Consider the following 26,857-nt stretch of genomic DNA (forward strand, 5'->3'; position numbering starts at 1 on the left):
TTTGCAGAAGAGCAAGAGAGAGAGAGAGAGCGAGCAACTTAAGAGACCCAAAACGCCCCGGCCAAAGAGAGCCGTTCTCGTTCCAATTGGCTCGCGAGGCAAGTGGAAAAACGATTGGATTCGACTCAGAGCCGAGCTCAATCGCCTCGCGAAATTCAAGCGGCGCAGTCAAAAGTTAAAAGTCAGTTTCAGTTATGTTTTGGAGTACGACGCGCGAGCATTATTGCTTCCATTGTTAGCGAAGTTTTTAATTGACTGAAAGAAACACAAAAAAATAACACCTCGCTTACGTGTTAACCCTTTTTTTTGTAACTTGTGCTTAAGTCGCTTAAGCAAATACCGGAGAAAGTAAACTAGCAGTGTGTGTAAGTGTTAAACAAAGTAGTGCACAAAAAGCGCGCCAAAATCTCCTAATTTTTAGTCAGTTTAGTTTTTTTCGCCACAAACTAAATTTAAACAAAAAGGCGACACAGTTTCGCCAGAAACAAACAGTTTCACATTAAACTAAACACAAACAAAAGTGATATTTAGTGCAATTAGTAACAAAATAAAAGTGATAAATAGTGACACAAACATATTTAGGAAGTGTTTTTAATGACAAAAACATAAGTTCATATTTTTTAAGACTTTATTTTCCGACTGTGAACTACATTTGTTTACTTTGTTGCTTGTTCTCAAGCAAATAATATAGTAATTCTAAAAGCTTCTATACATTGTCTGAATAAACAAATAACTGCTTCATTTACAACCATTTATGATTACTTCGGGAGATCAGCTGCGAACATTAAATGTTTATTGATTTTAAACTCGTACTGCATTGTTTTTACACCGATTCCCAGAAATCTCATCAAAATTACAATCGAGAAAAGGAGGCCCGTCTGCGAATCGGGAGTCAAACATAGAGTATTACTAATTAGCCGAGTGAAGTGCAAACAATAACAATATCAAATCAAACGAAATCAAGTCAAATGAAGTTCAGAAATCATCTGGCAAAAGCATGCTCGAAAAAAACAACAATAGCAACAAATGCACCGCTAATTCCTGTGACTAATTTATCAAAGTGCGAACTTGCAAACGAAAATGTCGATCGTCGTTTGGTTTATAAAAGTGAAATGTAGTACATAAAGTTATTTAATATATATTCAGAATGGCCCACTCGAATCAAAAACATATTTTTAATCATTTTTTAAATATATTTGTTTTTTGCAATTATTTATTTATTTAAATGTACGCCAGTGAACTTTTTCTTTATGTATTGGATATTTTAATGAATCGATCGACATTTTAAGTTTTCAATTAAACACGAAACTTTCTGGTATCGTAAGTGCAATTGCAAACAATTGTTAAGTATGTTTTTTTCTGTGAATCCGTTTAGAGATTAGAGTTTATTGATGAGTGAACAAAAGACACCGCCGGAGCGAAGGGTGATAAGCGGTTGACCTGCGACCCGCACACACTGCAAGAAAAAAGGGGCAACGAGCGGATCAAAGGTCACCGCCGTCGACGAATGCATTTGCATCTCCTGGCGGCAGAGCAGACGCCTCCATCTCCAAATCCAACTCCAACTCCAACTCCATCAGCATCTCCATCTGGGCATACGGGCGCTGCTGGGGAGGCGCAATTGGACTTGGCATCGCAAACGGAATCGCACTTGCAGCTGGGCTTGCCATTGGCTTCCGGATACGGACTCGGACTCGGATTGGGACTGGGTTTGGGATTGGGACTGGGCCAGGAATTGGTGGCGGACCACTGCACCACTGTGGCGCCCGTCAGCGTTGCCGGTCCCGGCCGCCTGGGTCGCAGCATCAACGGCAGCGGCGGCAGCCACCACCACCACCACCTGCACCACCACTACGCACCGTACCACCACGCCCACCCCTACCACCCACCGCATCCGCACGCGCCCCACCACCACCACCACCACCCACCGTACCCGTATCCGCCGGCAGGACCACATCCGCCGGCCATGGTCACCTCGTCCTCCACATCGCCGACGGGCAACGGCTGGAGCAGCTCCACTGGCGACTTCAAGGGCATCACGGCGGTGGCGACGGCCACTGGCGGCGGCGCAGGTGGTGCCACCCAGGGCGCCACTGCATCCACGGGCGCCACAGCCGCTGAGGTTTTGGCCGTTTCGAGTAGTGCCAGTGTTGGCAGCAGCTCGCCCACAGGTGGCGCCAGCAATGGTACAGCCCACAGTGGGCATAGTGGACACACCGGCGGTCACAGCAGTAGCACCGCCAGCAACAGCAACAACAACGGTGCCAGCAATAGCAACAATAACAACGCCGTTCACCAGGATCTATTGTGGATGGAGCGATTGGTACAGAAGCGACAGCAGGAACATCCCGGCGAATTGGGTGAGTTGTGGGTGGGATATTGCCTATAGTCTGCAAAAGGGTTAAGGGTTAATAACTACCTTCATGCCTTTAAGAATCAAAGTAATTATAGTCGAACTGGATTTGTAATTTCCCATCAACAATATTGGTCTTAGCTTACTAGCTGTAACTAGCCAGTTCTAAGCTACTAGATTCCCAATATGATCTATGCTCCTGATCCTGATATCATTTGTCTCATGGGTCTGGGACCCAGCCAATTCCTTGTAGATAGTTATATATCAAAGCAAGCCTCTGCGGACCCTTCTCTTCCATTCACAAGGAATCCGCACCTTTAGCTCGTGTCCGTGGCAAGATCGTGGGGATCTGTGGATGCTTTGCAGGGCTGTTCGATAACCCGATCCCCAAAGGTGGAGCGCACATTCTTGCCACATCCTTGCACAATGCACTTCTGGGGCTTCCCCATCGTGGCAATCACGATCATCGGACGCAGCCTTATCGGATTCCATGGGGATGATGATCGTAATGATGATACCGATGGCGATGATGATGATGATGGTGATACCAATGAAGATGGGACTGGCAACGGCGTCGGAATATGCGTAAATTGATATCAATAATTGTTATTGATATCAACGCACGAGTCGTTCCCCTTTTTTATTTTGTTGATGGTGGCATCATTTCTTTTTTTTGTTATTCCTTGCTGCCCGTTGAACTTTCCTCCCGATATCGATGATATCAATGACCCAGAGCGAAAGCTGCTAATGAAATCTCAGCTCATCGCTCCCCCAGTCGTAAAATTAGCGGGGGAACCCACAAACTGGTTATCCTATATGATTTTTTCTTGTTTCACTTCTGAGTCCTTTCATAACTTGTGCTCAATGAATCGCCCTGATATCGAATTGCAACTAGCAGACTTAACAATCTTGTCTTAAAGTAATATTTATATTCCATACATTCCATACATATGGGATTCAATCAGGATCTGGATGTTCCTAGACTATTAGAGTTTATATTTGGTTTTCAGGGCAGCGCATATTTGATTCCTGACACCTTTGTAAAACATGATTTCCACCTACAGCGGTGTGACAAATTAAATTTAATGATTATCAGCAATTAGATTTCGATATTTCGGTCTATTTTGCGCGCCAGTCGCGAGTAAATAAATCATTTATTCAGCCAGCTCTCCACACTTTGCTCCACTTTCGACACCAGGTCAACCGTCAAACGTCATCTGATAACCGATAACCCCTTCCGGTCCGGTCCGGTAGGTTCCGTTTGACATCTCCCCGCTCATTAATTAATTATGCACCGCCGGATGGCGAGTCGGTGGTCGAAGGACCCAGTATCCTGCATCCAGCATTCAGTATCCACGATGATTGATATTTATGGTCCGACACGAAACTATAAATAATTGAATATTTTTGATGGCCGTGAAAATGTGATTTTAATCAGCGAACCCTTGGCTAATTAACACCAACCTGATTTATCCTGATTTTTTCCTCACTTCCTTCATTTTCCAGTGCGCACGAGCAATCCGTACTTCCTGTGCTCCGCCCTGCCCGCCCATTGGCGCTCCAACAAGACGCTGCCGATGGCCTTCAAGGTCGTCGCTCTGGCGGAAGTGGGCGATGGCACCTACGTCACCATCCGGGCGGGAAACGACGAGAACTGCTGCGCGGAGCTGCGCAACTTCACCACCCAGATGAAGAACGACGTGGCCAAGTTCAACGATCTGCGCTTCGTGGGACGCAGCGGAAGAGGTGAGTTGCAGTGCTGTCCGAACGGCCACTTGGGAATTGTAAGCTAAAATAGAGAGAAAAAGTGCGAGCTGTGGGCGGTAGGAAAAAAGAAGGAGTTGGCTTCCTATCTTCTGTGAATCTGAGCGAAAGATCAGGATAATATGTAATATATGACTTATATATAACTTTAAAGCACCTTTGTGCTTTAGTTTACCATATAACATTGTGGAAATTGAAGACTTCCTCGAGCTCTGCAATCAGCACTTCCTTTGCCAAATGCCGATTATTGGGAGCCCAAAGAGGGCTTCCCACAACTTCAAATGAGCGGAAGCTGTATGTTTATCCTTTCAAACTCGCTTCAAACTACACTGCATGAAAATCAGGCGTAATACGTTCAATTATTTAAGCATAATTAACTTAGTAAGGTTTTAATTTCTTAGAGAGTTACTTCTGTAACTCACGTTTATACTTGATAAAACTGCAACAAAAGTAGTAACTTGAAGTATGAATCCATAACTTGCTATTAAGTTGTATGTAATATTGGGTTGGCAAAGGAACTTTCTTTTTGTGCACCCGAAAATAGGTAATGAATGCATCGGAAGTGCATTGATTGAGTGACAAGCCAGAAGTTCTGGAGTGACTAATGCCGCCTGCGAAAAGGATCAATGGTACAGCAGTCGTCACATTAGGCAGCAAGTTGGCGCTGTCCTCGGGGCAACATGCCACATGCAACATGCAATGTGCAACACAACGTTGTTCCCAGCAGATCCCCGAACTTCTCCATGTCGGACATGGTACATTGTATACGGGATATGGTATATATGGGATATGGAAATGCGCTGGACAGGATCGGCTGGGCAGGCAGGCTGATCACGCAATGTTCGAGCCTTTTTGGTTCTGGTAATCGATTTGAACCCACAATTAATGTGCATGTGTATTGTGTTGCATAGAATTGGCAGCAGCAGTTGGCAGTTGGCTAATTAGCTGCAACTGTTGCCGCCGCTTTTGACCCTAAGTCAACCTCTGGCCAGGCCCACCACTTCCTCCTCCTGCTCCTCATCTTTGCAAATTGAAGGCTCGTGCCGCAAAAGGGCCAAGAAATATATACTACATACCTATACGTATGTATGTATAAAATAAAAAAATAATTACAGCCATGGCAAAGGGCATGCAAATAACAAGCTAATGATGTAAGAACATAAACGCTGACCAAATTGTCAACGGCAGGCAACAGCAACAGTTCACTTCACTTAATGGCCACGCCCCCCTCACGACCTCACGACCTCGCGACCCCAAACCGCCCGCCACACTGACCTTTTGGCCGAGGGTTGAGGGGGGTGGGGCATGAAAATCGCGGACATCATGCAGCGATTTCTGATTAGATGACAAAGCGAACGAAAACAGATGGAAGCGAAACCATCAGCATGTCAAGGGGCACGAAATGCACAAAAATCCAGGGGAATGCAGTGGATGGGTAAACGCGGGGATACCCTGGAAAAAAAAATAATGAACAAATCAAAAGATCCTATAAACTTTAAGGCGGTTAAAACTAACATATTTTTACTAAATAATAAGATAAGCAACTATTATTATTTGTGTGTATTATTTTCTACCATAGCAAACAGCCAGTAAAAATAGCTACCGCCTTGCGTTTTCCATTGATGCCCTTTCGTTTTTTGGCATTTTAAGTGGCCGGGGGGCTCAAATGGGGTCTGGGGCGTGGCAGTTTATCGCCTTTTTTATCCTGGACATGGCATGCGTCGACATGTTTTTAATTTGCCCCACGGTCCGCCGTCAAATCGCAATCTAAATACGCATCTCCATCTGATTCGGACATCCAAATACGTTTATCATCCTCATTTGAGGACCGCTTAATTACATCAGCCGTACATCAGCAGCGACATTACAATCATCATCTATCATATCAAAGGACTTGACTTCTCGCCGGCGACAGGATTAAAATCGAAAAACAAAGCAAATGAAGGACACGCGCCACCAGGAATTCATAAGTCGCATCGCAGGATTTATTTCCATGCAAAAAAAGAGAGAGAGAGAGAAAACAGCAAAGGGTTGGAAAGGGAAACTGATGTCCTGGCTGAGACCCAGATGCCCGATAAACTTGAACAGGTCTCCTGATCCGACTTAGTGGTCGCATGGGCGGTTCAACCGGCGGAAAGGTTAATAGGATGAATGTTTGGAATGTTTTGCCAACTGGGGCAGGCACTTTTCCACGGAATTTGTTCATTAAATCATAGTTATTTAGGCAGGAACACCTCAATTAAGTGGACTGTTGCATTGGAGTCTTCTGTAAAGGCTTACTACGAAAAATATAATTAATTAGAATATAATTGGAGTGTCTAAGGAGATAGTGAATGTATGAGATATATGTGTTATCTTTCATATTAAATAGCATGTTAAATCCAGTTCCTTTAAAATCTGTCAGATAAAATAAGCCTATTTTCCATTCAAGAACATTCAAGTTCGCAAATATAGCATTTCTAATCAGCTTGGGAACTTCTACTTATATAGTACACATTGTTTTTGTACCCTATCGGCGAAGGATCTGGAATTTCGCACCCAGAAGTTCCCAGCCCAAAGAGCTTGTGCCACTGTACTGAAGTAATAGTAGTGATGTAACCATCATACATACATACATACATATATCCGTGTTCCGTGTGATATCGCCATGGGGTTTATCGCAGTGTAGTTCGGCGAACGCGGTTCCCACAGAGTCTCGTCATGAGTAGGAGTCTTGCCTAGTCTTATCGCCCCACAAAGGCGATGGCTCATTGGATGGATGGATGTTCGCCGCGTTCCGTGGATGTGTGTATATTTAGACGTGTCCCCACAAATGTTATGTTCACATATAGAATGAAGATTACGGATGCCACTGACTGACTGACTGACTGACTGAATGTCCAAGTGCGTGCGCCGATACTCCGATTCGTATGGTCATTGTTCATTGATGATGACTAATTTGTGGAGATACCAATCGCGGGATCCCTTCAACTTCCATCTCCATTATGAGCGTTATTGCTCCCATTTCGGGGTCTTTAGTACTCCGATATGTTGTGCCAGTTGCCAGTTGCCAGTTGGCCAGTGCGCCAAAGACAAAGGGGCAATAACATTTTCCAATTACTCTAACGAACTTTTACATACGATGGATGCTCCACATTTTGCGGCCATTTGAAAAATGAGCGCCCCGAAAAGGAGCCAGGCCTATTTAACAGTTTCTTTCTGTCCGCAGCTTCTGCTCCACTTGATTAATTTGAGCTGGAGTTTGGAGTCTCAGGTTGGATCTTTCTTTCAACTACGCGTATGTAATACGAAATATGTCCAACACGCACGTTGCTTCATTTTCGTTTGTGGGCTATAATGAAGACATTTCGGGATTGAGTTCCAGATTGAGATTTCGAGCGATTTCGAGGGGCCCAAAACGCTTTCTAACTGATGGCCATTCGTGGTTTCGGTTAATGAACCCATCAAATCTTCAATTATCTCGACCAGTCAGTCCTTCATTGTGTCTAGTTTTGAGGGTTTTCCATTCCATCGGGGATCCATTGCTGCATTTCTATTATTTATGACAAAGAACCGAAAGGCTGAACTTTCAAGTCGAAAAACTAAACAATAACATATTTATAATCTTTCTTTCTTTCTACATAATAACAATTTCTTTATTGTCGCGTATTAAAAAAACAACGATGATTCGTTCAATTGTATTGTTAGGCCAAGTGAATCACAAGTCCTTCGATTACTTTGCTTATTCATGACCTTGCTTAGTTCATAAAATTATGTAAATCTTCAACCATATTATTATATCCTCTTGATCCTTGAAGAATAATGCTGTGTATATAAGAAGTTACTTTTTGTATAGCTAATTTTACCTTGCTCCCAATTTTCCCCCAAAGGAGGCGCTCTTTCACCATTTGCAGTTCCTAATTAAAAGTTTAATGCAATTTCCAAACAAGTAGGACTCGCTCGCAATGTCTGGTCACAAGCCCAGCCGCCCACCTGGAGGTGGAACCCTCAGTCATCTGGAGCGGAAAGATAGAAATGGACTTTATCGATGGGGTTTGGGGTCTCCGGCTCGGAGTTTTGGGTTTGGGGTGATGCGACTGAGGTTTCTGCGGTCAGATTGGATGGGTCTCTGTCTCCGGGCTTTTGGACCCCGTCCTGGTCCTGCAACAACAATGTCGCTTTGTTGGTGTTTTATTATATGTACATAGGTATGTCGGTGTCGATGTATGTATTTGCACTGCCAGTTTTGCTGACCAGACAGACAGACAGATGGACAGATGGACAGATAGAGGGACGGAATGCTAAAATATCGAAGTAAAAAACCGAAATTCATTTCACATTTTCCCAATCGATAAAAGCTGCCGATGGCTCGCAGTTGCAGTTTGCAGCCGCTTCAAACGGTGTCTAGTTTAATGGCCATAAATAGTGTAAACATTCGGTCAAGCCCAGAAAAAAGGCTGGTATAACTCTTTTTGGCCACAATGTTGCCCGTTCCTCGGGATGCAAATGTGCAAAGGGGGGCAGTGAAATGAGGGGCGTGGCCGAGCGAAAGACAGGTTGCAACATTTCCTTATTTTATGTGCACTTTAAAGACTTTGGCGGTAGTCATTAAGGCGGGATAAACCAAATTTATGTCAGTAGTTCGAACAAACTGCACCGCCGGGGCAGTCGGGGCTTTCAAGGGTTAATCGAACTGCGCGATGTCCTAAATGCTATTTTATGTTACGAACTTTTAAGACCGCAAACTAACACTTTTCACCCAATTTTGTTTGCCAAATAAACTCATTTCCCTTGCGATATCTTAACCGTATCGAGTTCTACCCCGTTTATGAAGCATCTATACGCGTAGTATCGACCACATACCAAAATTCATAATAATAGCTCAAGGGGTTACCGAGTTCACTCAGACCACAAGCTCACACTTTCGCCCAAAAACCATAAGAAGTGCAGCCATTAAAGGGGTAGACGCGCTGAGGCACGAACGTTGACGCGTGTTGCCTGGCCTGGGACTGGGCTTTTGGTAATTTTGGAATCGCAAATTGATTCGGTAGCCCAGTGAGGTCGTCGCATAAATCCTCGCCAGACATTTACGACTAAATTCTCGAATTTGCACCGTTCTCTAATGACGTGCCGCTTCTGATGCTTATTTTTTTGCAGGGAAGAGCTTCACGCTGACCATCACGGTGGCCACGAGTCCGCCACAGGTGGCAACCTACGCCAAAGCCATCAAGGTGACCGTCGATGGACCGCGCGAGCCCCGCTCCAAGACAAGTAAGTGTTGCAGATCGTATAATCCTGGAAATATGGTTTTAGAATTAGCCATTAGCTGTGTGATTGGTTGTTTGGCATCGAAAGGAATGCCGTACAGTTGAAGTTTTAGTAGGATGGTGGTAGTTTTTTCTTTCTGTGCAGCAGCAGCACCCTTACCCTTCTCAAAGGTGTAAATATTACAAGCAGTCATATGTACATAAGTGGCTGTATTGTTTTGCCAATTAGCAATTATCGCTTGCCACAACAACGGACAACAAAGGAAAAGCGGGGAAAAACTGATGGAAAGCCGTCCCGCTGCGTTTTGGGTTTCCTATTGCAACATGTGGCCATGTCCGCCTTTCCCGCCTGACATCGTAACCGTATATCCAGCCAGCACTTGGACAAGTGTTTAAGCCGGGCCAACAGCTAAGCCGATCTGCACAATTGCCCCTAATCGTCCATAATCCCTAATCCCCACTTTCCAAGTCGCACAGTCCTAGAGATTCCTTGATATAGTTTCATTATATCATTTTCATTGCCAAATCTAAACTGCATCTTATTCAAAATACATCCAAGTGATCAGGGAACATCAAGTTCTGATAAAAAATCCTCTTTGATATCTATAAAGTACTCAAAATGTTCCATTCCGTGCACCACTTCTTGAGATCCTTTCGCCTGCTGTCAAGGATCGTGTGTGACATCCGATGACCGCCATTTTGCGATGTTCTGTCATTCGGGAAGGTGTTTGAAAAGTGCAGCCGGTTTTAGCCGACTTTTTGGTGGATGGAGGGAAACGCTGCTGCTACTTACGGTTTCTGAAAATTTTGCGGTTTGCACAGAAAACCTTTTTGGTTCACCCTCCCTACGTTTCTTGTTCTGTTTTTAGCTCATTTTTTTTTGTTTTTTTTGCAACTTGTTTTTAGTTCGTGTAATGCATATATGAATTAATTTTTTCCTCTTGATATTTCGTTAATGCATTTTTAAGTCTTCGCTGCAGGGAAGGTAATACTATATATGCATATATGTATATGTATGTACATATACTTTCTGAGTATATAAAGTGCAGCTTGAGTTTACCTTGAGTTAAGTTCATGCAAAATGGACTCTTATTATAAAGTGTTTATTTGTTTAAATTAATAGAAAGTTGCTTTTAGTTGCTTTTAACTTCTTTGTGGGACTTGAAAAGCAGCATAGTTTTGTAATATTTGAAGGATGGCTTGGTGCGTAGCTTAACTTAGTATTTGGGCTCCACACCCTAGAGGTTCACTTACCCATTGCTTAATCCTTGACAGGTCCGACGGGTGGTCCGCACTACCGAGCTCTGGGTCTGGGCCAGCGTCCCTACATCGATGGCTTCCCCTCGACGAAGGCGCTCCACGAGCTGGAGACGCTCCGGCGGTCCGCCAAGGTGGCAGCGGTTACGACGGCAGCGGCGGCGGCTGCCACAGCGGCATCGGCGGCCAATGCGGTGGCGGCGGCCGCAGCCGCTGTGGCGGTCACTCCAACGGGGGGCGGCGGCGGAGCTGGGGGCGTGGCTGGCGGAGCGGGCGCTGGACTGGTGCAGCAATTGAGCAGCAATTACTCATCGCCGAATAGTACAATCAACTCGGACTGCCAGGTCTACAAGCCGAATGCGCCGCACATACAAGGTAAGTTGCCAGTGCACTGTACGAAAATATTGGAAAATAGTGGCATAAATTAGATCGTTTCTATACGGATCAGGGATTATAAATATAATATTATTTAAGTGTATTCATATGACATTATATGGTATACCCAAAGAATGTTCTCAGTGCAGCTAGCGATTCCCCCTCCCCCTTTGGCCACATTAACCCTTTCAATGAAGTTGTTAGCGATGAAAGCCAGCCACGCTTTGGAATTCGGGAACTGGGCAACTTGTGGCAGGCGTCTGGGACTGTCTGTGCAGCTTCGTTGACTGGCACCAGGCTGCCTAAACGCTTTAATTGAGTTAATCAACCTGCCATACACCTCTTCTTGATTTATTTTCGGTATTTTTATGGCTCGCTTTGTGTTTGGCAGGCGCTCGCTAATTTATTTATTTTCTCAAAGCCCAGCTTAAAAATAGTTCACAGCCGCAGGCTATATATATTGTATATATGCAGAGATATATCCGCGCATGCCTCTAAAAGTTTCTCGCTTTGAAATAAAGAGTGAACTCAGAATTTGGAAAAACCCTCTCCAGATAACTCCTTATGTTGATAATGGATGTACAGAACAGTCACTCTTCTGGCTGTCTCAACATTTTTGAATAATGTAAAAATCAATTGAAAATATGCTACTTTTAGGAAATGGCTTTTTTTTTTGATATTTCGTCTAGAATAGTCAATATTTTTATCATAAAATATAAATTAATGGTCCAAAAATGGAATGTTATACCTCGTTGAACTCGTAATTAAATTTTCAATCAAACTGAGTTGAGAAATGAAAATTCTATTTTTTGTCCATTTTTTGCAAATTTTGATGATGTTACCCCTTACAAAAAATGCGAAAATTTGGCCAAAAATTAATTTTACAAAGTCCGTCAAAATACGATATAGATAGTTAGTATTGGTAATAAGGAGTAAAAATCTATAATTATAAGAGCTTTCAGACCATTTTTAGCCAAGTTATACAAAAAAAACCAATCGGAAATATTGACTTTTTTCAAAAAAATCTAACATTCTTTTTTGTGAAAAAAAATTCGTTTTTTTATCAGAACATACCAAATAATGGTCCAAATATGGAATGTCATACCTCGTTGAGCTCGTCATTAAATTTCCAATCGAACTGTGTTCAAAAAAGAAAATTCTATTTTTTTGTAATTTTTTGCAAATTTTGATGATGTTTACCCCTTCCAAAAAATGCAACAATTTGACAAAAAATATTTTTTTGAAAATTAGCAGAAAAGTGATAGGGATAGTTATATTAGATCATTAGCTATAAAAAACAGTAATTCTTTTGGCTTTGTGACCGTTTTTAGATTAATTAAGCTCATTTTCTTGCCATAATCATCCAGACTTTTGGTACAATAACATTATTTATTCAGTTTCCACTGGAAGAGATAGGCCTCTAAAATAATCAAGCTTTATATCCAGGAAATCTTTGCAGACTTTGATAATAAAGTGTTCACTTTGCACCACACTTAAACCACATGCCACGCCCCTATTTGGCAACCGCATGTGAGAGACCTTATGTGGGATATTCGGTCGATCCTCCCCAGAGTTGGCAAGTCACCCCGTTTCCACCCTTTCCCGATCGCCACTAATTTTAGCCATTTCAGAGGCTTGGCCAAGAGCACGCGCTCGAACGCGGCTATAACCAGTTCAGACCGAACCATCTGCTATATAGATAGATATATATGGCTATATCTCCGATCTATTATCATGTGGGTATTGCTATTTTCGGGTTGCCATGGCGCCCCTCGCAGACAGTGGAAAATTTCCCTTCTGTTTTCATTCAATTTGCATTGATTTCGCTTCGGCTCTGTAAAATCTTATCAAAATTTTGGTGGCTTTGGTGCGGAGCGGGGGAATTTTGGATATATAGCGAGCGTAACTGGAACCGGCCACTGAGTCACGGATGGATGTGGATTCGGATGCCAATGAGTCAGTGGCCAGTTTGGAACTAGACGAATCTGAGCCGCAAATCGCCGTGTTAGGTCCAGACTTAAGCATTTTGCTTATGCTAATTAATTTATAAATGTTTCGTCTTCGATTACACTTTCCGCTTGGGGGTCGCTTGATTTCGGTATTAGTTACGATTTAATGTTACAGAAAGATTTCTACGAAATGGTATTCCCTTTATAATACGAAACTTAAATTCTTTAACATTAACTGATGAATGAATTTTTGCCCTGATTAGCCTGATATTTTATTATATTTAGTTTTAGATCTTATTCAGTTTCCTAGGGTATCGAAAGCGTCCACTACCACCGCCTCCTTTGCGATCACTTAATTCAGAGGCGGGGGCAGTTGAAGTCGAAACAAACGCGTAAACGTATTGTCAATGGTGAATGACACATCGTCGTCTTTCAATTAGCCAAAAGCAAAGGCGGCCAAAAGAGCAGCAACAACAATAGCAACAAATGCAATATGTTTTCGCTTTGTTTTCTTTCATTTTCGACAAGCTGGAACCGGAAATGCCCGAATCGAAGCGAGAAATCCACGTTGAATCTGAATTCGAATCCGTATCTGTATCTCAATCTGAATCGGAATTGGAATCGATGCCTCTATGGGGAAAACACTCGACTCGCTTTTGTTGTTGCTGCTGCTGCTGTTAAGTCATAAATATTTAAATGTGGCGCTTAAGCTGTTAATTTACAAAAGGCAATCGAGCGGGCACTCAGCGGAAATCGTTGCGAAATTCAAAGAATTCGGGTTGAGATTATGGCAAAAAAAAGGGGGAAAATAATACATTTGTAATTGGGAGAAAAAGTGGAGCAGAGGGTAGCAAATTAGTTGAGCCCCTAATGATAATTGATGACAAGTGGGAGGGTATGTCCATTCATATATTAGTTAAGAAAACATAGAAGATAAATATACTAACATATTATTTTGAAGTTAGAAACAGCAAATTTGCATTTCCAATTTGTTATTCCATTACCATTTGAATAGAAATCCAATAAAAATATTAAATTACATTAATATATTACATTGCATATCAAATCTGGGTATCCAATAGAAATCCTAGTTGTGTAACCAATCAAATCCTTACCTTCCATATGCATTATCCTTCTGACCGTTGTCCTTCTAATTGTTTGTGGTCCACACACCTGTGGCATCCAGTGTACATCCAGTATACAGAATCATCATCATTATTCGGTGCATTTGGGGCATCTGGTGCAAGCTGAATGCCGAAACTCACGCCATCGTGTTGGGCTCCATTAAAAGGGGGGAAATATGCAAATTTGGCCACAGAATCGAGGGTTTGGGGTTAGTTTTGGCATCGGTATTGGCATTTTTTGTTGCGGGTTCCCACTTCTGGCCACAAATCAATCCAAATGCGGTTGCGCAGCTGTTGCAGCTTCAGTCGGAGATCCAAGCTGCAAGATGCGGCCATCAGTGGGTTAAGAGTGCCGGCTGCCGCCGGGGGTTAACAGTGACAACAATGTCGCACACATTGAAATGGAATCTCTTTGGCCCATAAAACGGCCAACTGTGGCGAACCAACTTGGGTTTGGCTTATATATGTGTATATATACATACATACGAGCATACGTATGCATGTATATATTTTTTTGTTTGCACTTATATTTTTACTACCAATGGCCGCAGTCACTTACTTCCCGGGACATCATCACCCCCTCTCGAAAAGCCCAATCCCGAACCCAAAAAACCGCAAACTCACTTCCGTTTCGCATCGTTGTTGTTCTTAATGTACAAGTACTTCTTGCCGCTTTTTTTTCGTACCTTTAAGCCGCCATTTTGCGGGTCCAAAAGAGCTAAAAAACAAAAAAAAAAAAGGGGAACACCTATAAAAAATGATGTAAAAAACGAACTCCATTCACACCAATAAGAGCAACTGCCACTAACACAGGCGAAACTTTAGTCAGACGCACTTTAATTAAAATTACTTCAAGACTCGAAAGCTGTCTGCTCGTGCACTGAGAGAAAAAATGGGGCTTAATTGCTGTTGGATTGTTACTCTTATGCAAAATATTATCTATATTCTTGTTAATATTGTGGCCATATTAAAATGTAAAATAATAGTTTTTGTATTAAACTCCGTGAGTTCAAAAAGAAATGAATTTAATATTCCAACTCCTCGATTTTTTGTGCCCAACTTTTTGGCAGCTTTTGCAGAAGCCACCACTCGAAGACACTTGACTTATCCGCACATTTTGTGGTTTCTCTTCGAATGGATTGATCGGACTGCATCCGCATTTTAGCCCACTCTTTAGCCCTTTTTTTTTTTTTTGTTCTTTTTTGCCTTTTTGCTGAGCGGATATATGGCCAAAATCGAAGATATCCGGTGAAGCCGTGGGATCGATTGGAAGTGCAAGAAACTTGGCAACACATTTAGATGGTGGAAAACTTGTGCTTGTACATGTATCTTAGACACTTTTCCCCTTCCCCTGCCAACACTGCGTATACGCAATTTCAGGGAAATAAACCTCGCATAATTCCACGTGCCCACAGCAAATTACAAGGTATGACCGAATGACGGTAGTGACCCCTCCTCGTCCGCCACTGGAATCGCAGTCCGGGCTTTCATCCTGTTCGCTTCGCTTCATTGCAACCTCATTTGCCTAAGTTTTGCGGTGGTCCGGTCCACCCTGCCCACCGAACGACCGACCCCCCTTTTAACCACCGCCCATGCCTTGGGCTTCAGTTTGCCCCATTGTTGTTGTTGCTGCAACGCAATTTGCGCCTTAATTGAAACATTAAAATGTGATAAGTGCCGGGTGAAAAGTTGCATGCAACTTGCATTGCTCCCGCCTTTCATTAGTCGCCGCCCCTGTTTTCCAAAGGGGGGCGGGTTAGAAATAAGTGGTACGTGCGTAGCTGGGCTTATTATTCATCATAGTGCGTAACTAATCTGCCCTCTAAGGTGGTACTTTTATTGTCTCTGGTCTGGTGACAGGAAAATTACGCAGGTCATTTCAGCAAATTGTATGATAAATAGCTCAATTAGGGGGAGTTCATGCTATATAAGAAATAATATGACTTGCTTTTTGCAAAAATATCTATATATTTCCTAGAACACTTTTAAAGGGTTAAGGATTTTTAAGTAATCCCTCGCTATTTTGCTTTGCTACCTGAGCACAGATTTACCTTTCATCAATTTGCTTCATGCTTTTCTTTTATCGCTTCTAATGAATTTGATTAATTAAGCGACATTTTTGCCACTGCTTTTTTTGGCAGCTCAGCACAGGGGCGCGGGTGGGCATTTTTGAGAGGGGGGTTTTGGCTTTGGGTATTGCGTAATTAATCGAAATATGCGAGATTATTGGGCCGGGGTCGCGATAACCCGCTGGTTGCCTGGGAAATCCGCTTTCAATGTCTTGGAATTTTCTTTCCAAGCTCCACACTTAACCCATTGGCATGCAGCGAGTTTTTAAAGGGGGCGTGGTGGCTGGTGGGCGGTGGTATGTGGGTGGTGCTACACACACTCATGCCCCCTTCTTTCCGTTGCCATGCATATGAAATGATGTTTTCAATTATCCCTTCGGCCACGCCCACGTTTGCGACTGACAACTTGGCGAAATTTCAGTTGGGGGTTAAGTGCGTGGGTGGGGCAAATCAAGGGTTAATTGGACTCCCAGCTGGCACTAATTTACCTTCTCTCTCTCTCGATTGTTGGCCTCTTGTGCATCCAGTGTTGTCATAGGTTTAGATGGCTCCCTTGTGAATTGAAAGAATAATATTATTATATTATAATGATATTTTGTTCCTCCTCTTTCGTTGTGTTAGCTTTATATGATATAAAATATTTATTATACCAAAACCATTTGTTGTCTTCCAGCAGCCGAAATGATGGGCGCCGGCGAATGGACGAATGGATCCTCGAGTTCGGCGGCTGCCTACTACCACAGCCACGCCCACCACCCGCACGCTCACCACGCCCACGCGCACCTGCAGCACCAGATGGCCTTGCCGCCACCGCCGCCGCCCCCCGCAGCGGCACCCGTTTCGGTGGGCGTGGGCGGCAATGGAGCCACCATGGGCATGGGCATGGGAGTGGGAGTGGGCATGGGCATGAACCACTACGGCGGAGGCTACGACTCGGCCAACTCGCTGGAGGCGGGCCAGTATGCCGCCCATCTGCCGGCGGTGCTGCCCGAGATGCATGGCCATGGATTCGCCACGGATCCCTACCAGACAGCCGGCTATGGCGGCGGCAATACGGGCGGAGGCAGTGCCTCCAAATCGGAACTGGACTACGGCGGCAGCTACAATCAGGCGTGGTCCAATGGCTATCAGAACTATCAGTATGGCAGTTGTTTGGCCACCGCCCAGTACGGTCCTCAGGCGGCGCCGCCCCCACAGCCACCACCTCCGCCGCCGGTGGTGCTGTGCCCGCAGCTGTACTCCACGGTCAACCAGAATCAAATCCACCTGCATCTGCACAGCAGCGAGAAGCTGGAGCAGTATCTGGGCACGGCCACTAGTGCGGACCACCTCACCATTGGATCTCTGACGGGCAGCAGTCGTTCCAGCATCGAAATTGGCCAGGATCAGTACCACCAGCAGGTGCACCACGCACAGCAGCAGCAGCAGCAACAACAGGTGCACCACCCACAGCAGCAGCAGGTGGAATCCGCTGGCGAAGTGGGTGGCAGTGGTGCCGGCGGGGTGGAATCCGCCAGGGAGGAGGACGTGGGCGATCTCACGCAGGTGTGGCGACCCTATTGACCCAATCGGATCATCCAGCGGTCAGCGCCGACCGGTATCCACCTGCACCCACATCTGAATCTGAATCCGAATCCAAATCCGAATCCCAGCCACCCACCGCTGCACCTGCACATCGAACTGAACTAGGAGAGCAGCAGGATCACCACAAGAACTGTACAATTTTTTTTCACTTTTTTTTTGATAGTTAATAACGTATGCCTAAGTAATCCCAAAACATCTGCAAGTTGTACATAAAGTAAAGAATATTCTTAAGAGATTAGGCGCCCTTAACTTCAAGAACTCAAAACTAATTAAATAAAACCCAACTCCTATCTTAAATTATACTACCATTTCAGCCCAATTAACATTATACTCGATATTATCATTTGCAAAATTAGTTTTGAGTTCAGAAGAGGGTTCAGCTGCTGCATAATGAGAAAATCTATAATAATATATAACACTAGTAAAAAAATGTAAGCCCGTACAAGAAACACATTAAACGAGGTGTAAATAATTGAGAGCTTAAGCATAAGATGAAAGTATAACATAATCTAATCAATAATCCTAGCGTATAGAGCACCCAAATCCCTACAAACCACTTTTTTTTTACTAGCCCTAAGTCTTGAAGGATACTCGATAAAGCCGCACAACTATCTATAAATATATAAATACGTATGTATACATTTTTTTTCTGTTACTTTTTGTGTGGGAATCTGCCAAAGGATTCGAAGATGAAAGTAAAAATCTGAACGATGAAGAGAAGACTATAAATAAAGTTATCGTATTTATTTAAATCTCATTCGTTGATTGCGTACACGAAAAAGCGGGTAAGATATCATTATATACTTTAAATCTCAAGTAACTCGGTTGTTTGACTATCTATTTCGCTCATTTTGGTTTTATTTTGTTGGCCATCTCTTTATTAAGCATCACATAAACTATATGCTTAAAGTTAAGTTAGTAAAATCCATAGAAAAAAGTTTTCCGACCACACGCAGAATGCAGAAATAGTTAATTATGCGCATATTTTAGATTAGAAGCAACAATGGCGGTGGAGCTTCGCAACAATTGCGAAAAAAATCATGCATTTTGAAGTGCGAAGCCTTAAAAATGCGCGTGTAAATTATAAATTAAAAATGATTGCCAAACAGAACCACAAAGTGTGCACAGGCCATCCGCCGCCCCGGGAAGATCTTCAATCTGCAATATCTCCGATCTCCGACAGCTCTAGTTCCATTTTCATTTTCGCTTTTCATTTTTCATTTTTTCACCTCTTCTGCGGTCGCTCCATGGCATACATAAATTGGAGAAGCCCCCGGAACCCCTCTTCAAACTGGCTTACAGCTTACTGGGTGCCGCCATTGTTGCCGTCGGCCGGAGCTGGCAAATCAAGACGGGGCAGTCAAGTGTTAAATTGCAAAAGACATTTCCATTGTCGGCAATTGCGAAACGAGCGAAACCCTAGACAACAGACCCGAGCCGAGGTGGATTCCATCGATAATACATACCCTATAGCCCATCCACTGAAAATAATCGATCCAATGAACTGATCTCATGAAAATTAACGCTTCTGAATAATTATTAAATGAAAACGGGAAGAGAGACCTTATAGATGAACACAAATTCTAGGGAGATTTGGTTATGCAGTGAAATATCTACAGGTCATTAGATGAACATAGTTCTGTTGAGATATAGCATACTTATATAGAACATTTTAGAGAATCACGCATAACCTAAGGTACTTACAGTTTCAGTGTAGAAGCCAGATCCAGGCAAGCGTTAAAGACATCCTCCGCAGCACCGCCTGATTGGTAGTAGCCCCCTCCATATCCGAAAGCTTCTCCGGGCAGAAGCCCGACACACGTCTCATCTTCGGAAGACCCTCCGCTCCTCATCCCATGACTATATAGCTGCAGCTATAGTAAGTGATCCACTCGCAGATCTTGCGGTGGCCCAGAACAAAGGGAACCAGAAGGCGAGGCTAGTAACTTTGTCAGCAGTTTATGATGGGCGACTTGAATTACCACTGCATCGAGGAGGAAGCTGAAGCCGACCCGATCCATGGGCTAATTAACTCCGGGTTTCAGCATCAAAACATCCAGCAGATGTAACTACCGTGTGTGGATGGGAATCTTGGGTGGTCCTGTCCAGCGTTTCGAGGACGGAAAGTGAAGCCTGCTCATGAATGGATGCGCTTATGAATCGAGCAAGGTTACAGAATAGCAAGGTGAGCTAAAGATAGTCCAAGTTGTGGGTGAAGAGTGTTGACCTAGTTATAGAAAGATTATCCATTTTAATTCCATGGAAATATTGCATTAACACAGCAATGATATCATCAGCCACATTTCTTCGATTCCAACTCATTTAACCTTTAAATTAGCAAATCAAATTAAATCATGTGAATCATCTGTAAGACCATTACGCACATAAATTAAGTCAAATCAATGGGAACTTACGTACTGTTTATGAGAATCGCCGAGAAAGGCGGTGCCTTTCAGCATCTCTCCGTCTCTCTCTCACTACTTTTCCCAACTCTCTCTCTCTCTCTCTCTCTCTCTCTCTCTCTCTCTTTCTCTCTCTCTCTCTCGCTCACTCTCTACCTCTCCCATTCTTGTTGTGAGTTTATTCATTAGCTTTGACTTGACCAAAAAAGAAGTGGAATAACGGTAAATGAAAGTAGCAACTAAAAGGCTGTCCCCTTCTCCTCTCTACGACCAACCACCCACCTCACTGCACTGAATTTTAATCTTAAATAATTAAGCAAAAAATACAACTACGATTGCCGTCTCGCTTTGACACGCGTTAAGCTAGTCTAACGGTATAGATATGTAAATGTAAGCGTAACGGTAACTGTGCTACTTTCAATGCGAATTTCACTACACTTCACAACCGGTTGAAATTAAGTTTATTTCGCTGTTGTTTTTGGGGTGCGTGTTTTCCACAAATAAACCAAAATGAATTCCGCAACAACAATGTCAAACGAAGCGGAACGCACGGCAACAACTACAACGAGAAAACGAGCTGTTAAGCGCCACCCACAAGTGTGCGCAAAACACACAAAAATCAAAGGAAAAAAAGCACTCGAATGAACTCAGACAAAAAAAAAGAGGAAAAGACAAGAGAAAAACAACACAAAAAACAAACGGTAAGCACGACAGTAATGTAACCACCCACAAAAAAGAGAAAGAGAGAGAGAGAGAGTGGCGGTAGCAAAGCAAAGAGAAACGGTGAACTAAGAGACTTTGTTCAGAAGAGAGTCGTTTATTCATTTCGTGTGTTTGATAAAAAATATTTATGAATTCTTACATTTATTTGATTATTGAAAGGGCTTTCATTTAGAAATAGTTAATATTACTACATATATATAAATAATGAATGATGCCCAGTAATAATTCTTTTTTAAACCAACTCTCTTCCAAATTCAGCGCCTCTCTTCTGGCCGGTAAACTTTATTGTCAGCTGAACGGAGTAAAAAGGCCCAAAGTGAATCATTCGATCTTTGGGTTTTTGGCCGTTGACAAGTGCGTTACTATGTTTCTATATGAAAGGCTATTGAGGCAGTGACCCTGGCTTATCATAAAAACATACCGACTAAGATGTGTTAACCCAGTTAGTGTTTATGAAATGCTCTTTTAGCCAACTTCCGATTTGGATTTAACCCAGGCAAAGAAGGGATTTTCCTAACGACGTCACGCTGACGTAGCCGGCACACGCCGCGTATGAGTAATGTATGTAAATTTCGATCGGTGGTCTCTAACCCATATACGCAGATACATTTATATCTAGATCGTTAGAGGGCCAAAGGGACGAGGGCGAGGGCGGGATGCGGGGGCGGGGCCATGGGGGCATCATTAAGTTGTCGAAGTTGGCGGCACGCACGCCACACGCCACATGCTGCATTCGGCCAAAACGTTGATTTTTTGCACACCCAGCGCCAAATTGTGGAAGACACCTGGCCATCGGGCTAAGTAAATCGCTAAATCCCATGAGTGCACTGAGGAAAATATTATTTAATCGAGAAGGAACACCACACAAATATGAATTAATAACAAGTTAAGTAGATATGTATGTAGAAAATGGTACAGTTGATACAAACGAACAAGCAAAGCAGTGAGCTGCAATCCTTTAAATACCCAAGTGTTGGCATAAATTCTCGCAGTGTAGCCCCACATCGAACTGCAGCTTCGATTTCGTATGTAAATTTGATGCTTTGCCTAATTTGCCTTGTTCGACTTTTTGCTGGGCACCAAATGAAATTAGTTGCGCTGGCCTGCCAAAAAAAAAGGAAAAATGGGGAAAAAAGGAAAAACAGCATAGAGGAGTTTTGGAGGCGATGGCGATGGTGGCACGAGGGGCGTGGCCGGGCGGTGGGCGGCGCGGGGCGGGGCGACTAATGTGTTGGCATGTGTCAGACACGCATCAAACGCAGCGACAGGCGGCTGGGCGCAAAAAACGGGCACAGGATGAGGTCAAATGAGCCGGGCTCATTTGGATTTGGATTTTGGGCAACGCACTCACCTGAAGAGTCGCCAACTGGGGGTTGAAATACAGAGCGCAATTTCAAATTAAACCTGAAATTATTAACACTAATTATTTCAATTGAAATACATACTATTTTGATTTCATTACAAGATGTTTTCCAAGCTTCTCGGAACTGGGTGACTATCTAAAATGCATAATGTATTTAAATAGTCCAATCGATGAGTAAATAACTTGCCAATAGCTTCTGACGCAAAGTGAATAAGATAGCGAAGATGATGAATCCATAGAACTGGCCAAGATGAATGCGACCTTCGGACGGATGAATCAATTCCAGTAACGCTGGCTCATAAAACGCCAGCATAATGCGAATACCCACTTGATTCACGGTTTATTCACGGGCATTACAAAAGATTCGATTGTGCAGATATATTCTAAGCGACTCACTCTTAAATACATACATAGATTAATTAACTTCCTTGCACTTTCTTTCTAAGTGAGCAATTTTGTTACTTTTTTGCTTCATGTACTTCATGTTGTTCCTTAATTAATTGCAAAATGTACCTACTTGATTGATTGTTGGTTTCAGTGCACGCATTGCACTCATCCTTCTGAAGGTCATGAGGTGGGCGTGTGTGGTAGTGGGTGTGGATGTGGACAAAAGTGCGGTGGCCTCGGCATCTGTTGTTATTGTTGTTGTTGCTGCTGTCAACCGCCAGGAACTTTCGATGATGCGTCGATGATGGCAGTCCCATGGCGAGCGGGTTGCGGGTAGGGGTCAGGGGTCAGAGGTCAGGGGTCGTAGGCCGTGGGTCAGAAGGGCGGCGGATTACAGGTGGGATTACTGGGATACCGATACCTGTGAACTTGATTAGCGGTTTCCAGTCGCTGCCACTGCCACTGCCGCCATATATTGCCCCAAAAAAGCCGCGTCGAGTGATTAGCGATTGCTAGTTGCTGCTGCTGCTGCTGCCACATCATTATAGCTACTTTATTAGCCTTTTGATTATTTTAGCACCAATTTGTTGTGCCCGTTGCTTTCGCCGCCGTTTCAGTTGGCCCAAATACCCAGGGGGTATTTATATGCCGAGCGGGAAACGTGGCAGGTTGTCAATTCCGCAAATCACTGCCAGTTTTCCTGTTGAAGTTGCACAATATATATTGCCATTCTTTAATAAAAATTTAAGTTTAAGGTTAATGAATAAATATGTATACTTATAGTATAATAAGCTGAAACAATTTACTTAGCACCAACTAATGGGTACTCCCCATTTCAATCGTTTTCAATTACCAAATGGCATAATTCGATTTTTTCCTTCTGTTTTTGGCGCCCAACCACATTTGCTTTGATGTTATTGTTGTTGTTGTTTGTTGGGGTTTCGAAACCGCTTATTAAATATACGCAATGCAAATAAAATAATAGGCAACTGGGCGCAAAAAGCACTGAAATGGGATAAACAAATTTATTTGTTGGCTAATTGAAAAATGAAAATGACTTTTCCCCTTTTCCATGCCAGTGCGTATGTGTGTGTGTGCGTGTGTGAAGCGGTGAAAGTGGTTGCAAGTGTGATTGTGAGGGTGGCGGGAAAATTGTTGGGGGTTTTTACAGATTTGGTCAAGACAAATTCTGCCTTTCCTATTGAATATTGTCAGCAAAACTGTCTATTGCTCCATGAAATAGTTATTAAACATAATGAGCTTGATTAATTCTTTTAATTTTAATTCGAATTTAATTGAGACTCCCTTTTTGATATATTACTGCCAAAGAATGAAATTCTGGCTAGCTTGATGTATCAGCCAGAATCTGCTGCACGTTTGGGTAAAACCCGGGCGTAAACACTTTTATTTTTGCGCCAAGCTCATTTGTTTATATGGCGCAATCGGGGAATATAAACAAAAGGGCGATAATCGTACAATAAATACTCTACAAGTGTTATTAATAAGTACAAATATAATTAAATTCAAAAGCAGGCATATACAAAAAATATATAAAAATTAGAAAAAAAAAACATGTTAGTTACATCAAATGCTTCAATATCATTAATAATACATAGTATATGTACGTGATTCATGTTATTGTGATTACATTTCGTTTAATCATCGCATAAAACGATGATGGTGTAAATATTTTTAAATTATTATAATATTACATAATTGGCATGCATGCACACTTCAATAGTTTGAAATGTAAGTTAAGCCCTTTTTTACCACACATTGTTAGCAGATTAAAGTGAATATACCACTTTTTTTTGAGTTAGTAGTATTAAATCATTTTTTTCTAGCCATAACCATGTACCCCTACTTTCTGCAGGCAATCAATAGCGACAATAGGCACTCGTTTCCCTCCCTGAATTCTCGAATCCGATGAGCGGGTGAATCATCCAAGTCGCGTCAGCGACTCTGCCAGCCAAGTGGTCGGAACTGATGCCTATAACCATATATATATGCACGATCCGGCGATCTGAGCCCGTGCACGTAACCCACGGAGATCCATCCACGAACTTGGCTCCCATTCACAAGGCCCGAAATCCCCATTTGTATGCACGGCCTGTTGCCACAAATCGATGGGTAGTAAAGTCCGAAGAAAAAGCCGGCAACAAAGTTGGCCCAAAGAGTGGAACACTGAAACCAAATGATTCGTAGGCACTATGTTAACATAAGACTTAATAAATGAATTATATTTTCAAATTGTATTGATTAAAGTACAAACAAAATCAGTTGATATATCTTACAAATTGTATAATATTGGAATAAATATTTGGGAGAAAATGAAAAGGTGCGTGCGCATTTCTCGCAGTGCAGCAACAATGCAAATTAACAATTAACGCAGGATATTTGGTGCAACCGCAGGCGAGTTGGCCAGTTGGAATCGCCGGGTTAGCCGCGAAGGAGCCAAATAGAGATTGCCAATTTGGCGGCCTCTCACCTCGCGATTTTGGCCCATTCACAAGCATAAATCAAAGCCAACAAAAACCGGTTCCGGTTCGTTTCGTTACGATTCGTTTCGTTTCGATTCGGGCCAAGAGCAATGCGATTTAGCCGGGAGATTGGATGCCAAGATTCGCTGGAGAGTTCTCTGTAGAGGTAGGTTAGTTCTACCTCGGCCTGATATAACCGATGGACACTCAATATAGTTCCAGTATATACATATATATATATATATGCTGAAATCTGTCACTGCCAGTTGCGCGTGCCACATTGAGTCATCTGAATAATTTCGAATCGGGGGTTTTTTTTTCAACTCCGAGGCGGTGGGAAAAAGCAACTACAACGAGTGGTATTTTTGTTCTATTGCTGCTACAAAAATACCCGATAATTGGGGATTTAAGAGAGTTGCATAAGTTAACCTATTAGCAGTTGGTAGCTCAAGTGTTTCATTTGGGCAAATGAATACAATCAGAGACAACACTGCGTATGGGTGATACGAATGCTTAATTATGGTGAGTATTAACTATTTACTAGCATTACACAATTACAGAATATTAGCCGGTGTTTTCACAACTTTTGACCCGACTCCGCCTATTTGCGATGGGCCAGAATTCCCACTGTTAGCCAGGTTTTTACGCTCGCACATTCGTGGAAGCGTGCGAATTCCTTGAATTCAGGCCGTAAGTGTTCTATTATTATCCCAAAAGAGAGCAGGTGGGCGCAGAAAAAAGGGGGAGGAGGTGGGTTTTCGGTATTGGCCGAAGGGCATTTTTCAAATTGAAAAGTGAGCCCCAAAACCGCAAGGTTCTTAACTACCTCTATTTATTGGCTCACATAATAGATGCAAAAGGGTCCACTGTCCACCTCACGGGCTCCTCCATTCGGTGCACTGCGAAAAAATGCAGTGCAATAATAAAGAAATATAGAAAAACTTATTTTAATTATACTGGGTAGTTAAAGGTTTATAAGTTGTAGATAGTTTAGTGAACAATAACTACCTACTTTCCAAATACCTAAACTTTTTCCTTTTCTTCTAGTTTCACTTGAAGTTTTCTCCCAGTGCATGCCATCCTGCGATGACTTTTGCTGTCCTTCTCTGGGGCTCCTTTCGCCAATTTCCCGGCCCAAGTGTGGCCCCCATTTGGAAATGCAAAAAGGCACCGGATGCACCGGCAGTTGCACTTGCACCCATCGGAGTGGCGACCCCCTTCTAACCAGACCTCCCCCCATCTTTGAACTCCGTTTAGGTGTGCAGACAACGAAACCTACAATTTGATTATCGCAATGAGAATTGCAGCACTTGGCAACGACAACGATTCACTTGGGCCCTGGAATCCGGGAGCCCCAGCAGCCAGGACCTCAGATCCCTGGACAGGAGTTGGGGCACTCGGTGAACCGTCCTAAAAACTCCGGCACCCTTCCGAGTCGCGTTCGCATTTTGTCAACATGTGTAGCTGTCTGTTTTAATGGTCAATTTCTCACTCTAAATGGCCACTGGTGCCGGCCGAAGGAAAGCCAGTTTTCGAAAAAGGAGCAGGAGTTTCTGGCAGAGAGCCTAGGGCTGCGAAAAATTAACAAAGTAAATAGAGGGTCCAAATATTACACTCTATTTTAAGGATATTAGATTGTTATATTCAATGGTATTTACCATTGTCTGAAGTATTCTTAAAGCATACTTTGTGAAACGATGGGTCAGGGATTTATTGATACATTTTTCTCATTAGTACTTACATTCATTGTTTGAAGGGTATGAAGTAGTCGTTAGTCAAAA

At 43.1% G+C, this 26,857-nt stretch overlaps 1 protein-coding gene across 2 annotated transcripts; it reads left to right on the forward strand.

Annotated features, from left to right (window-relative positions):
- The first annotated feature begins 154 nt into the window (after positions 1 to 154).
- On the forward strand, positions 155 to 18,193 carry LOC117147703 (protein lozenge). 2 transcript variants are annotated; one of them, XM_033314691.1, is made up of 6 exons: positions 155 to 365; positions 1,376 to 2,360; positions 3,860 to 4,099; positions 9,254 to 9,367; positions 10,639 to 10,995; positions 16,811 to 18,193. In XM_033314691.1, the coding sequence occupies exons 2-6, from the start codon at positions 1,508 to 1,510 to the stop codon at positions 17,698 to 17,700; spliced, it is 2,454 nt and encodes an 817-aa protein (XP_033170582.1). In that variant the 5' UTR covers positions 155 to 365; positions 1,376 to 1,507; the 3' UTR covers positions 17,701 to 18,193. The 2 variants fall into 2 exon arrangements, with proteins under 2 accessions (XP_033170582.1, XP_033170583.1); XM_033314692.1 differs by having other exon boundaries at positions 16,814 to 18,193.
- The last annotated feature ends 8,664 nt before the right edge of the window (positions 18,194 to 26,857 follow it).

This window comes from Drosophila mauritiana, chromosome X, assembly GCF_004382145.1.
Source record: "Drosophila mauritiana strain mau12 chromosome X, ASM438214v1, whole genome shotgun sequence".
Classification (NCBI taxonomy): domain Eukaryota; kingdom Metazoa; phylum Arthropoda; class Insecta; order Diptera; family Drosophilidae; genus Drosophila; species Drosophila mauritiana.

Excerpts from the sequence above, each read along its gene's own strand:
- LOC117147703 (XM_033314691.1), top strand. The coding sequence starts at position 1,508 with ATGCATTTGCATCTCCTGGCGGCAGAGCAGACGCCTCCATCTCCAAAT. Across the intron at positions 2,361-3,859 it reads GGAACATCCCGGCGAATTGG|TGCGCACGAGCAATCCGTAC; the intron begins GTGAGTTGTGGG and ends TTCATTTTCCAG. Across the intron at positions 9,368-10,638 it reads CGAGCCCCGCTCCAAGACAA|GTCCGACGGGTGGTCCGCAC; the intron begins GTAAGTGTTGCA and ends AATCCTTGACAG.